At 34.6% G+C, this 12,946-nt stretch overlaps 1 protein-coding gene across 3 annotated transcripts in view; it reads left to right on the forward strand.

Moving 5' to 3' along the window:
• Positions 1 to 12,946, forward strand: part of PIBF1 (progesterone immunomodulatory binding factor 1) — a 196,523-nt gene that overhangs the window by 120,519 nt on the left and 63,058 nt on the right. For all 3 annotated transcript variants that reach the window (XM_044249864.1, XM_044249865.1, XM_044249866.1), the window contains 2 exons: positions 629 to 719; positions 11,913 to 12,015. In XM_044249864.1, the coding sequence (XP_044105799.1) occupies positions 629 to 719; positions 11,913 to 12,015 (194 nt within the window). The remainder of the gene's footprint in view (positions 1 to 628; positions 720 to 11,912; positions 12,016 to 12,946) is intronic.

Consider the following 12,946-nt stretch of genomic DNA (forward strand, 5'->3'; position numbering starts at 1 on the left):
AGTGGTGTGACAGTGGCGGGATTTAGAAGTAAACGGTTTTACTGAATTTTTTTCTACTTAAAAAAAAGGCCGTCGAAAATAAATAAATTGGGGGAAAAAAAAAAGGCCGTCAATACATTGTTCATAGTGTGCATTTTTTATCACAGAGTAACCTACTTAAATATACAATATCATGATCTCAAGTTAAGATAAAGTTGTTCTGATAAAATAATGGACATCTTTCCTAATTAAAAATAATCATTTGTTTTATCAAGAAGAGAAGTAATGAAATTGATGTTATCATTACTTATTTATAATTACATAACACACATTCCACATAAAAAGCCTTAGAATCATTCAGAATAACACAGCATCCTATATTATTATGCTTTATAAGAAGAAACTTTAACATGTCATATGATGCAAGCCCTTACACCTTTTAAAAATAAATGGAACAAATTTAAGCGACCATATACTTGAAGAAATACGCTTCTACTTACAAATGGACTGTTTGAGATTATGCATTAGCCCTTTTTAATGCTCTTATGCTCCCTGATTCATTAGTATGACCTCTTTTATTTTCACTTCTGCCGTGCTTTTTAAGGAAAAAAAAAACTTATTTTACATAATACACTTTAATATTTTCCAGTTGAAAATGAAGATGAGGCGGAAAGGGTTCTTTTTTCCTATGGCTATGGTGCTAATGTTCCCACAACAGCCAAAAGACGACTAAAGCAAAGGTAAAATCAATATATATTTGTTTTACTTATCTACTCAAGCTAAATGTAATTACATTATGCTTTTTTGATAATGTGCAAAGTAAAGTTACTTTATTCTTAGTATGCATAAATATTAAATTGCTCACAGAATAAAGCACAGTAAGTTATAATCATGCATTTCATGTATTTTTAAGAGAGCTTAATGGTCAATAAAAAGAAGTGTATGTTAGAACTTTCCTAGAATTAGATTTAGTGATGACACCATTTTAGTTTTATTTTCATGTTAATTTCAAGTGAGTTACAAATGCTTTTGTACCAACAGTTTTCAGTTAAAATTGATTATGCTTCCTTTTTTTCCTCTTGTTTTTAATTCAGCTGTGTATATTCCTTGACATATATTTGAGAAAAAGAACAAGAGAGGCAGGGAGAGAAAGAGATGAGACTGAACGTGTATTATGATTTAAAGTATAGAAGACTGTGAAGCCCAGAAAACTTGGGGGAGATCCATTCGTGATTTCATGAGATACTTCTTAAAGTACACTAAGAGAAAAATTGTATCTATTTTAATCAGTTTTCTAATTGACCTAGCTGATTTTTTTTTTTTTTACCTAATTCCTTTCTCCACTTTAGTTCACCCTTCTGTGCAAAAACATCTCACTGCCCTGTTTGCTACTCTGTCAAACCTAAATATTTCTGCCAGACCTCCAGGCCTCTCCACGTGGTCCCACCTCTCCAGCCTCCTTTGCTTCTCTACCCAAAATGAGGGCAGTATATCTTTATGCCTATAAACATCTATTTTCTCCATACTACACAATAGAGCATCTCTCTTATCTCATTAACTCTTGTTTCCCCATGTCATTTCCCCAGCCAAATGGAAGGTTTCTCAAGGTCAGCAACTGTATCTTACTCTTGTTTATTCTCTTTCTCTTTGTAGCATGATGTGAGACACCTATAGAATTGTCTCTTCCTCTGAGTGAGGATTCAGAGCTGCCTATCTTTTGTCTTTGTATGAGTTGATTGAAGCATTTAGAGTCATTACACATTAAGTAAGAAATACAATTCATCTGAACTCTAATACTTTCATAGAAACTTTGAGGTGATGGCTCAGAGAATAAAATGTCTTTAAGGCCATGATGTAAGATATAAACCATTTTATAACAAAACAAATGGATGCTTTATTTCCCTTACTGTTTAAAGAAAATATTTGGAAAAATTTTAGATCAAGGATGAATGACTGTCAAGTGTCATTTTTTAGCTGGAATGGTTAATTCTGTCTGGTGAAGATGCACGTATTTCTAAATTAGGTATTATTTGAAAAATCAGTTATAGCCCCGTCCCTTTCCCATTCTCTGCCCACTCTCTTCATAGGTCACTAAGGGTGACCTCGGCTATTTTGTAATTATCATCATATCACTGTTTTGGAGCATTATATTGCTTAGGGAGGAATAGAAAGTACTTTTGTGGGTAAAACTTCTTTGTCAATGGTAAATGATTGGTAAATACTAAAAATTGAAATTTGAAGGGAAAGGTCTATTCTCTTCTTTTTTTAGCAATATGAATCCTTCAAAAGAATCTTTGTCACAAGGGGGAAAAAGAATTTTGCTGTTGCAAGCTTTTTTCGTTAGCCCTAAATGCTGAGTTCCTCTAAAATTGAAAGTAATTATTGCTGTTACCTTACTTTTTTTTAAGAATTTCCCAAAACAGATGTTGATTTCTTAATAATTTTAGAGTGAAGATTTAAGGAACCACAACTGATTCATATTCTGAATAATCTTAACTATCCAAATATTTCTAAAGATTTTATCACTGAGCTATCTATGTGCCTTGAACAAGTGCCTAATGGGCATACTATTAATATCTCCTACCAGCTGGTGCCAGGCATTCGTCTCATGGTGAACCAGAGGGTTATTTTGAGGAAGTGCTTCTCAGGTCATCTAAACTAAGTGAAGGGAAAGTAAGTCTACATATCCAAAGAGGACACTTATGCATTCCTTCATCCATTCATTCAACATCTTTTATTGAGTGCCTGCTGTATGCATGAAATTGAGCAGTAGCAAAGAGAGTCCCTCTTTCAGGGTCTGACACATTTCCAAAGTTTACAAAGTCTGTATTTCATTTTTTAGTAGATATTTGCAAAGAAGTCAATGGCTTCATGCTCTGTTTAAGTTTAACTTATTTAAGATGAAAGCAATGTAGCTTTTAAGAGAATCTGTATTGAATTCTTCACATTTAAAATTAAAGCAATGGAAACTGAAGGTACATTATAAAAAAACTCAATCAACCGCACATGAAATGTTTGCGTAATAAAGTTTTCATTATACGTTAGTCTATACCAAACTTATATTAAAATTTCAAAGGAACTTATTTTCAACTGCTACACTATACATTCCATTCATACTGTGTTTGATATAAAATCTTATACATTCAACAATCAGATTTAGGTACATTAGAGTAACGCTTAATTGGAGTAAATTTCTGATTATAAAAATAATATGTTTACTTTAGAAAATTGCTGGTAATACTACCATCCAAAGATAACTATTCAGAATTTATATAGATACATGTATTTTCTTGCATAGTTAGGGTATTATTATATGTAACATGGAAGCTTAATTTTTTATCTTACAATTCCATCTTGAACATTATCTTATGTCATTGAATAGTCTTCAAAAAGATTTTTTTTTTTTTAAGATTCTATTTATTTATTTATTTGACAGAGAAAGACACAGGGAGAGAGGGAGCACAAGTAGGGTCAAGTGGGAGAGGGAGAAGCAGCCTCCCCGCTGAGCAGAGAGCCCAGTGTAGGACTTGATCCCAGGACCCTGGGATCATGACCTGAGCCGAAGGCAGATGCTCAACAACTGAGCCACCCAGACGCCCCATAATTTTTAATGGTTATCCAAAAATTTAATTTTTAGACCTTTGGTTTTTGAGTTTCATGTTAACAAATTCGATAGTCACTGAAAATTTTCACAGGTTGCCTGTTGCTACTCAAGGTATGTTATGAAACGAAAGTGAGAACATGAATGCAGAGCTCATCACACAGCACCTGGCATGTAGCGGGTCATTCAGTAAAGGCTCGTCTGTTAGACTGATTAATATTTCTTAGAGTGCATTACATAGTTGATTTGAAAGGAAAAGCTAGTGTTCCAAAAACTTTAGTCCCAGTTTAAGTTTTCACTTAAAACAATTTTGTTTGAGAATTTTAATGAGACTTCTTAATCAGTCAAGACACTCCCCTGGACATGAAACCGGTTTTGAGATGCACTTTCTTTGCTATTAGTATTAAGACATATTGTAATGCCAATTTCCTATAAAAAAGTAGCAAAGTTAATTTTTGTGCTTTGAAAAGTAACTTCTCAAAATGTCTCTTAAACACATTATAATTCTCAAATCAGCTTATTTATATTTCGAAGTTTCAGTGGAGATAATCAACAATAAGGAAATATCACATCAAACTCTTTCTGGGACAAAGTTGCAGTAGGTGAAAAGGGCTTACATAATGAAAGTAAATTAAAATGAAATGGGCTCTTCTTGACTTGACGAAACTTGAAAATCTGAAGTAATGTTTTTGTTTCGGTCATGACTGTTTTGAAAATAGCAAACAAGATTTTCTGGTTACATATTTTGGTTATGCTCTTTAACCTGCAACTTAAATGGGTAACACCCAGGCAGTAACGTGGTCTTAGTGTGTGCTTCTCTGTTTGCTTTGGCAGATCTGAATGGGTAGCCTTTTCTGAAGGTTCTTACACCTTTCGAACTGCAAGATTTACTGCATACTATAGACCTTTTGTTTTAGTTTCCGTCTAGTTTTATAAAGAGTTGAAAGTTGAAAGTCTCATAGTAGACTGAGCTTTATAATAAAGGAAAAAATTAAAGCAGAGGAAACTTGTTTTTCCTCTAGCAAACTTTGGTACATAATGAAAATCTTGTTATTCTCATGGAGATGAGGTATCATTTTTGTCCTTGGGGAAAGTTGTACTGATTTCATTTGGGTTGGTTTTAGGAATAGTCCTTTAAAAAGTTACTGATGTTCTATTTGTGGTCAACTCGAAAGTTGAAACCTATAGAAGAAACTAGGGCAAGTTTCGTATGACTATAGGTCATCAGCATGAGACCATTATTTGGTTCTCAAAAATTACCAACAGAACAGGATGTACAGGCACCACCAACCTGAAGAGCTCTGAAGCTAGAATCATTCTGGCACTAGTGCCCTTTTTTTGAACAATTTATTTTTTTATGCCATACTAGTAGAGACAGACCTCTGAACTGCTAAAATTGATAAAGATCGAAAAGCCAAATGTCATTTCAAACAGGTAACTAATTAGCAAGTCACTAAGTAAATATTTATTATAAGAAGTTTTGGTAATACTTAGAAAATCATACCCAAGATTGAAGGAATTGGGACAGAACATCACTTCTCCATTCTGCTTTGACATCTCTGATAGAGATGGAAATCTCTCATGGCCACATTGGCAGGGCTATACTATTATGAAGTTTTATATGTAAGAATCAGCAGTGCTACTCCCATCGACAGATCTAAGAGAATAACTTTTATCTGGAGTTGAGAAGTTGTTGAGGGAACTAAGAGAAAACTCAGATGGGAAAATTTTACCAGCTAACAGGTGAAATTTTTATTTAATAATTAGATACAAAACTGTACTCCTGTAGTAGTAGTTTCTAGTTGATGTTGAACTTAATCTTGGTGCAGGTAAAAATCACATGGCAATAAATATAATTACAAAGAAATATTGTTGTACCTACCTTAATGTCCAACAGATAGCCAGTAAAAGCAGTGCTTTCTTGAGTTCAGTACATTCTGTACAAAAAATAATAATAACCTTTAGCAGGAGTCATTTTTCCTGACTATAGTCATAGTTGCTCTTTATAGAGAACTTGGGAAGGACTTGTTTTCATTCTATGTGCATTGTGCTTACAGAGACAGAAACTCAGCAACATCGATGAGAAATTCTTCATGTGTCTTGCTTTGGATTTCAGTTAAAGTGAATTTCTTTCTTCCCACTTCTAACACCCCAGATTTCTATACAGAATCCACTTATGACACCCACTCATGCACCACAATATGCCACATTTAAAGATACAGAAGGGGAGATGAATGGGTATCTGTAATACTTGCCTTCTTTTACTAACTTCATGCACGTTTTTATTACAAGTTCAGTGCTTAGATTCTGAGCATTGTCACGCTTTAATATTGAAACTCTGCGAACTAAGAATATGGTTTCTACCAGTGTGTTTATAGGAACAAAATTCACTTAAAACAAAATCAAGAAGGATTTATTAAGTATCTACTCTGTTTAGCATACACCACAAGGGGTAATATTGGGTCTCCATGTAAGTTCCATCTCTTGTTAAAGAAACGATTAACACATGTGAAAAAATATCAAAAAAGATCAAAAAGTATGTAATTTAGTGCCATATTGTATGCCAGACTGTATCAGTCAGAGGAATAGAGATCAGTGAAGACTGGAATGGTCAAAAATAGAAGAAGTGGATCTTGAAGGGAGACTTTGAGAAGAAGTTGGGTCTGGGTCACCTGAGCGGCTCAGTTAGGCATCTGGTTCTTGATCTCAGCTCAGGTCTTGGGTCTTGAGTTTGAGTCCCACATTGGTGGAGCCTACTTCAAAAAAAAAAAAAAGAAGAAGAAGAAGTTGAATCTGTCAAGCAAGGAAGTAACCTGTCTTCTTCAGACTGGGGGACCAACAGAGGTATAGTGGAAGGAATATAAAAAGCATCTTTATGGGACATTAAGTAGAGTAGACTAGTGGAAAATAAGGTTGGTTCAGTTGAGATTACAGAAGGCCTTGATATTTTTAAATAATTTAGACGGAGTAGAATTAACCATGTAGTTATGATTTGAGGTAGATAAGAAAAGAAAATAAACATCATTGCATTAAATAAGAAATACAAATGTGGGGCACCTGGGTGGTTCAGTGGGTTAAGCCTCTGACTGCGGCTCAGGCCATGATCTCAGGGTCCTGGGATCGAGCTCCGCATGGGGCTGTCTGCTCAGTGGGGAGCCTGCTTCCCCCTTTCCCTCTGCCTGCCTCTCTGCCTACTTGTGATCTCTGTCAAATAAATAAATAAAATCTTAAAAAAAATACAAATGTCTGACAGACATATGAAAATATGTTTAACCTCACAAAGGAAAAAATTTAAAGTAAGATTCTATTGTTTAAAAAAGGTTATTAGCAAAACTTTTAAAGATTGATTATGCCCATGGTGAGCTAGGGTATGAAGAAACAGGAGGTCTTTTCTTTTTTTTTTTTTTTTTAATATTTTATTTATTTATTTGACAGAGAGAGAGAGATCACAAGTAGGCAGAGAGGCAGGCAGAGAGAGATGGGGAAGCAGGCTCCCTACTGAGCACAGAGCCTGATGCGGGTCTTGATTCCAAGACCCTGAGATCATGACCTGAGCCAAAGGCAGAGGCTTAACTTACTGAGGCACCCAGATGCCCCAAAACAGGAGGTCTTATATAAAGTTCAGTCTTTCAGTGGTTTATTACTGAACACCTCCTTTGTACCGGGTATTACTCAATGTACTTCGACTACATTCAAGAAGAAAATAAATAAAAATCCTGGTCTTTGGAGGACTTTCATTCTAGTTCATGAGAATTAAAATTTGTACCAACCTTTCAAGAGGAATATCTGAAAATCTGTAATACATATGTGTCTGACCCTATCATTATGCTTTCAGAGGACGTGGAAGTACAAGGAGTACAAAGATACATTTATGTAATCACTTAGAATTTTCTGTAGCATAAGGCACTGTTGTAAATGCTGTAATTGGATTGTCTTTTTATAACTGAGTTGTAAGAGTTCTTAAGGGGTACCTGGAGTGGCTCAGTTGGTTAAGCTTGTGCCTTCAGCTCAGATCACTATCCCAGTGTCCTGGGATCAAGTCTGGCATCAGGCTCCCTATTCAGTAAGGAGCCTCTTCTCCCTCTACTTCTGCCGCTCCCCCTCAATCTCACTTGTGCTCTCTCACTCTCGCTGTCTCTGAAATAAATAAATAAAACTTTTTTTTTTTTTAAAGAATACTTTATATTTTCTAAATACAAGTCCCTTATCAGATACATATTTTGGAAAGTTCTCTTCTGTTTCATGTGTTGTCTTTTCACTTTCTGATGGTGACTTTTGAGGCACAAAACTGTTTAATTTTGATGCAGTGCAGTTTATCTAATTTTTCTTCTGTTGTTTGTGCTTTTTGCGCCATATCTAAGAATCCTTTGCCAAATTCCAAGGTCAGGAAGATTTACTCTTGTGCTTTCTTCTAAGAGTTTATATTTTAGCTTATACATTTAGGTCTTTGATCCATTTTGAGTTAATTTTTGATATCATGTGAGGTAAGTGTTTTGTAATATTTTTAATGTGGCTCCTAAAAATTTTTAAATTACATGTGTGGCTTGCATTATGTTTCTATTGGAAAAAACTGGCCTAGACCAATGGTCTCCAGACTTTTTAATATGATTCCCTATTGGGAAAGAAACATGAGCATTCACCTACCAATACATGTACATGTATTTATTTATCAATTATATATATGTACTATCATATGAATAACATATTATGTACATTAAAATAGAAAACCTACATAGAAAATTAACATTTTAAAGACACTTGCAACTCTTGGGTGGCTCAGTCGACTAGTTAAGTGTTTGCGTTGTTTGGCTCAGGTCATAATCCCAGGGGTCCTGGGATCAAGCCCTATGTTGGGCTTCCTTCTTGGTGGAGAGCCTGCTTCTGCCACTTCTGCCCTGCTTGTGCTCTTTTTCCATTTCTACCCCCCGTCTCTGTTAAATGAATAAAATCTTAAAACAATAATAAAATTGTAAAGACATTTAATATTAAAATAGATGTCAGTAAAATTACTCACACTTCAGTGGATTCTTTTGCCCATAATTGCTTTTTGAGACCACCACTGTAGACTGTGATCTTAACTTTATAATTGGCTCAAGTCTTCTTCCTTCTACACAGTATTGACAGAGAACTCTCCCAAGTGCAAATCTGATCATGTCATGCCTAACCAATTTACGGATAAAATCCAAACTCAGCTTAACCTTTAAGGCTTTTCATCATATACCCCTGCCTTTGTCTCTAGCTTCAGCTCTCACCACGCACCATGTGCTTTATCAGACTATATCACACTCCCACACATCATGCTGTTCCCTCTACCCAGAATGCTCTTTCTCTGCTTCCTCATCAGGTTCCTCAGTTTCAGTTTTCATCCTTCGGTGTGCTCCTTAGCATTCAGCACACTGCATGGTAATTTACTTGCTCATCTTCTTCCGTGGACTATTAGATCCTCCAGGTAGAAACTGTGTTCCCAGTGCCTATATAGATTACGGGCTTTTTATAAATTCTGTTAAAAGAAAATGTTCTTGGATGTCTTATTGAATGAATTAATAAATAATGTTTCTTCTAGTTCATCCTGCTTTTCTAGTAGTCACTGATATTTATGATGAAAAAAATGCTAATATTATAATCATTTTCATTTAATTACAATATGATAATGATAAAAAATTATATGTCCTGTTTTTCCTGTGTGTTCTAGATTTCACAATATTTTTTATTTTTCTTTCTTTTTCCCCTTTTTCTCTGTAACATCTATAATCCATGGGCTGAATGGGTCATTTAGGGCAACCCGAGTATCTTAATACTATTTCTGAAATGTCTATGAAGAGATATGTTTTGCTGTCTGTACAGTGACTTTAGGAATAAAAGTGCATCAATTGAAGACCGATTGTACGGCAGTGTCTTCTACATTATAAGCATTATGTATCATAAATGAGATCAACATTCATAGTAAAAGTCAGTCATTTTTGTCAGCATCAGTTCCTAGACAGTTCTTCTCAGTAAAATGCTCTGAAATACTAGTAATCAGAACACCGTAAAACACATTATGAGCATTTCAAGGCATCATAAGATAACTTCCTTCTATGTAGAGTTGATCTTCCTTTCTTAGAATCCTCAACTAAAATCAGGGCAATTCTTAGAAGGAGGTAACCCTGGTATTAGGGCATAAGCACCAACATACCAAGAATTTCTTGAATTCACTAGTTTATGTCATGTGATATTTGGCATTGATAAGTGGTAGCACACCATATCTGCCTAAGAGCGTTATGCAATTGCCAAACAAAACAAAAGCACCCAAATCAGATGAGCTACTTACTTTCATTAAACATGCTGTCTTCAAGCCATTATCTTCCTCAAAATGTTGGTAATGGGTGACCTTTGCATCTGATTATTTTCTTGCATCCCCTTTTCTTCCATTTTGTATCATTTGCAACTGTTTTCAGTGTAATAGCATTTGACTGTGTTCATTGTTCCATACTGAGCATTACACAGACATGGTCTGTACCTTCAACATACATTTACTGAGAAATTACTGTGTACACAGAAGACCCTCGTGCTGAATTCTGTGAGAGAAAGATGAAAAGACTTACTTCTAACATACATGAAAGATGAGAAAGAAAATGAAAATATGAGTGAAGATAACTCGAAGGATTTTATATTAACTTCATAGAAAAGAGTTCATGAAATAAAATACTGATGTTTACAAACATACAATAAATCCAGTGGGTTAAAACTGTAAACATAACATAAAATTAGTATTAAAACTTTTTTGTAGTGATCTTATTTTAGGGTCAAATTTGAGAGAACTTAGCATTAATCTGAGATTGGGAGACAGAAAATGGGGTAGCCATAACTGTAAATATCTTAAAAATCTATAGAAGAAAGTAGATCAGTGATTCCCTACAGCTGGGCAGAAAGATGAGGAACAATGCTAATGGGGAAAGATTTTTTGGAATGAAAATATTCTAAAATTAGAGTATTAGTTGCATAATTCTAAACATAACTAAAAATCACTTAATTGGACACTTCAAATGTGTGGACTTTGTGCTATATAAATGACATAGCAATAAAATTCTGTATCATTAAAGCTGTTTTTTACCAAAAAATGATTGTCAAAAAATAAAGACTATCTTTTCCATCTCTTACTTCAGCTGATTATTAAGGCAAAATCTTATGCCAGTAGAAATGTAGATATAAGCATATCTACACCAGCTGAGCAATAAACTGCATAAACTTTTACCAGAACTCCTCTTTTTCATTTGGGATAACAAGTTCTTAGAAATGGATGTGTAGGATGATATTTAGCATTACTTCCTGAGTTTTATCTGCATTCCTTTATCCACTGTTAGGAAATATTAAAAATATAATGGAATTGTTCCTGCTCCATAAACAAATAAAGTAATTTTATTTAAAGTGAAAATATTTTACTCCATGTCATAATATAACATCTTGTCTCCCCAGATTCCACAGATTTTGCAATTCAGTAATAGATTAACTCCTTCGAACATGAAGATATGATAAATAGGGAAGTTTTAGTTTTTTGGAATCACAAAGAAGGTCTTTGGAACATCATGTCTTCCCAACATTATTAGCAGTGCTTTAAAGAATTATACCATGTTTCTTTCCCTAGTAGATAGGAGGAATGATTTTTATAGCTGAGTCTTCTTTTTTTATTATTGTGTCTTTAAAGTGGAATTGGGGCATTTCACATTTAATGTGATGTTAAATACTGGAGGTTACACTCAGTACAAGTCGTGATCATCATTAGATGGTCCAAGTGTGATTGTTTAGTACAGAATCTGACTTTACTATAGACTTTCCCACTCTTCATCCATCTTTTCCAGCACGACTTTCAACAGAAAATGTATTCAGTTGTTTTTTGCCTTATAAAATGCATTTTGTTGTCTGAGGCAAACATTGAAGCTTTTCTAAGTGCAGGCTTATTATTGTTTCAACTAATTGCCTGATTTGTTTGTAAATGGGAAATTTCTATAAAAATGGAGAAAAACTGTAAATTGCTATCTTGTGGTCTTTTCAAGCAAGTAATAATGTAACTCTCTACTTTTATAGCAAGGGCTAGAAACCATTACTGTAGTAATCAATATATCACAGTTATATTATTGAGGAGATTTTAATATTACTTTCAAAATTCTGAGCTGTTGGGGATATTGGTCTTCCACGTTGACACCTGAAAATATTTGACTCAATATTTTTTCTGTAAATATTGCAGTATTACTAGGAAACGGTAAGTCAGTTTTAAGGCATACAAACACATTATTAATATTTTAGAAAGCATTCCTCTTTTTTAAGCATTCATTTTCTTATTTCACTCACCTAGTGTCCACTTGGCAAGAAGAGTGCTTCAGTTAGAAAAACAAAACTCGTTGGTTTTAAAAGACCTGGAACATCAAAAGGAGCAAGTAACACAGCTTTCACAAGAGGTAAATAACTTAAACAAAAGAAACTCAAATAAAGAATCACAGTGTTCATTTTAGTTCTTTGTCACTCCTTTGTATATTTTCTGAGCAGTTCTAAAATAAGCTGTTTGCCAGTACAAAATGATTTTACAACTTACAAAACTAACTTAATGTTAAAGCCTTATAAAACAGCTCTTAGTGTATGGCAAAACTAAGATCAAAAAAAGAGATTAAATACCCAGACTAAATATAAATGCAGACTAGACAGGCAAAGCTTTGATTTCTGAGAATATCAACTGGCAAAACAAGTTTGGCAATTTCAGATGGCATTTTGAGTTTTTAAATAAAACCTCATTTTTAAATTTTTTTTTAATTCCAGCATTGTTGACATACAGTATTATGTTAGTTTCAGGTGTACAATATAGTAATTCAACAATTCCTTATGTTACTCAGCATTCATTATGGTAGGTGTACTCTTAATGCCCATCACCTGTTTCAACCATCCTCCCGCCCACCTCCCCTCTGGTAACCATGAGTTTAAAACCTCAGGGGTTTGTTTTGTTTTGTTTTGTTTTAAAGATTTTATTTATTTATTTGACAGAGATCACAAGTAGGCAGAAAGACAGGCAGAGAGTGAGGAGGAAGCAGGCTCCTCCCCGCTGAGCAGAGAACCCAATGCGGGGCTCGATCCCAGGACCCTGAGATCATGACCTGAGTCGAAGGCAGAGGCTTTAACCCACTGAGCCACCCAGGCACCCCTAAAACCTCAGTTTTCTTTGTTTTTTTTTTTTAAATTAAATTTATTTATTTTTTAATAAACATATAATGTATTTTTATCCCCAGGGGTACAGGTCTGTGAATCGCCAGGTTTACACATTTCACAGCACTCATCACAGCACATACCCTCCGCAATGTCCATATCCCCACCAGCCTCTCCTGTCCCCCCTCCCCCCAG

Source organism: Neovison vison, chromosome 5 (genome assembly GCF_020171115.1).
Source record: "Neovison vison isolate M4711 chromosome 5, ASM_NN_V1, whole genome shotgun sequence".
NCBI lineage: Eukaryota > Metazoa > Chordata > Mammalia > Carnivora > Mustelidae > Neogale > Neogale vison.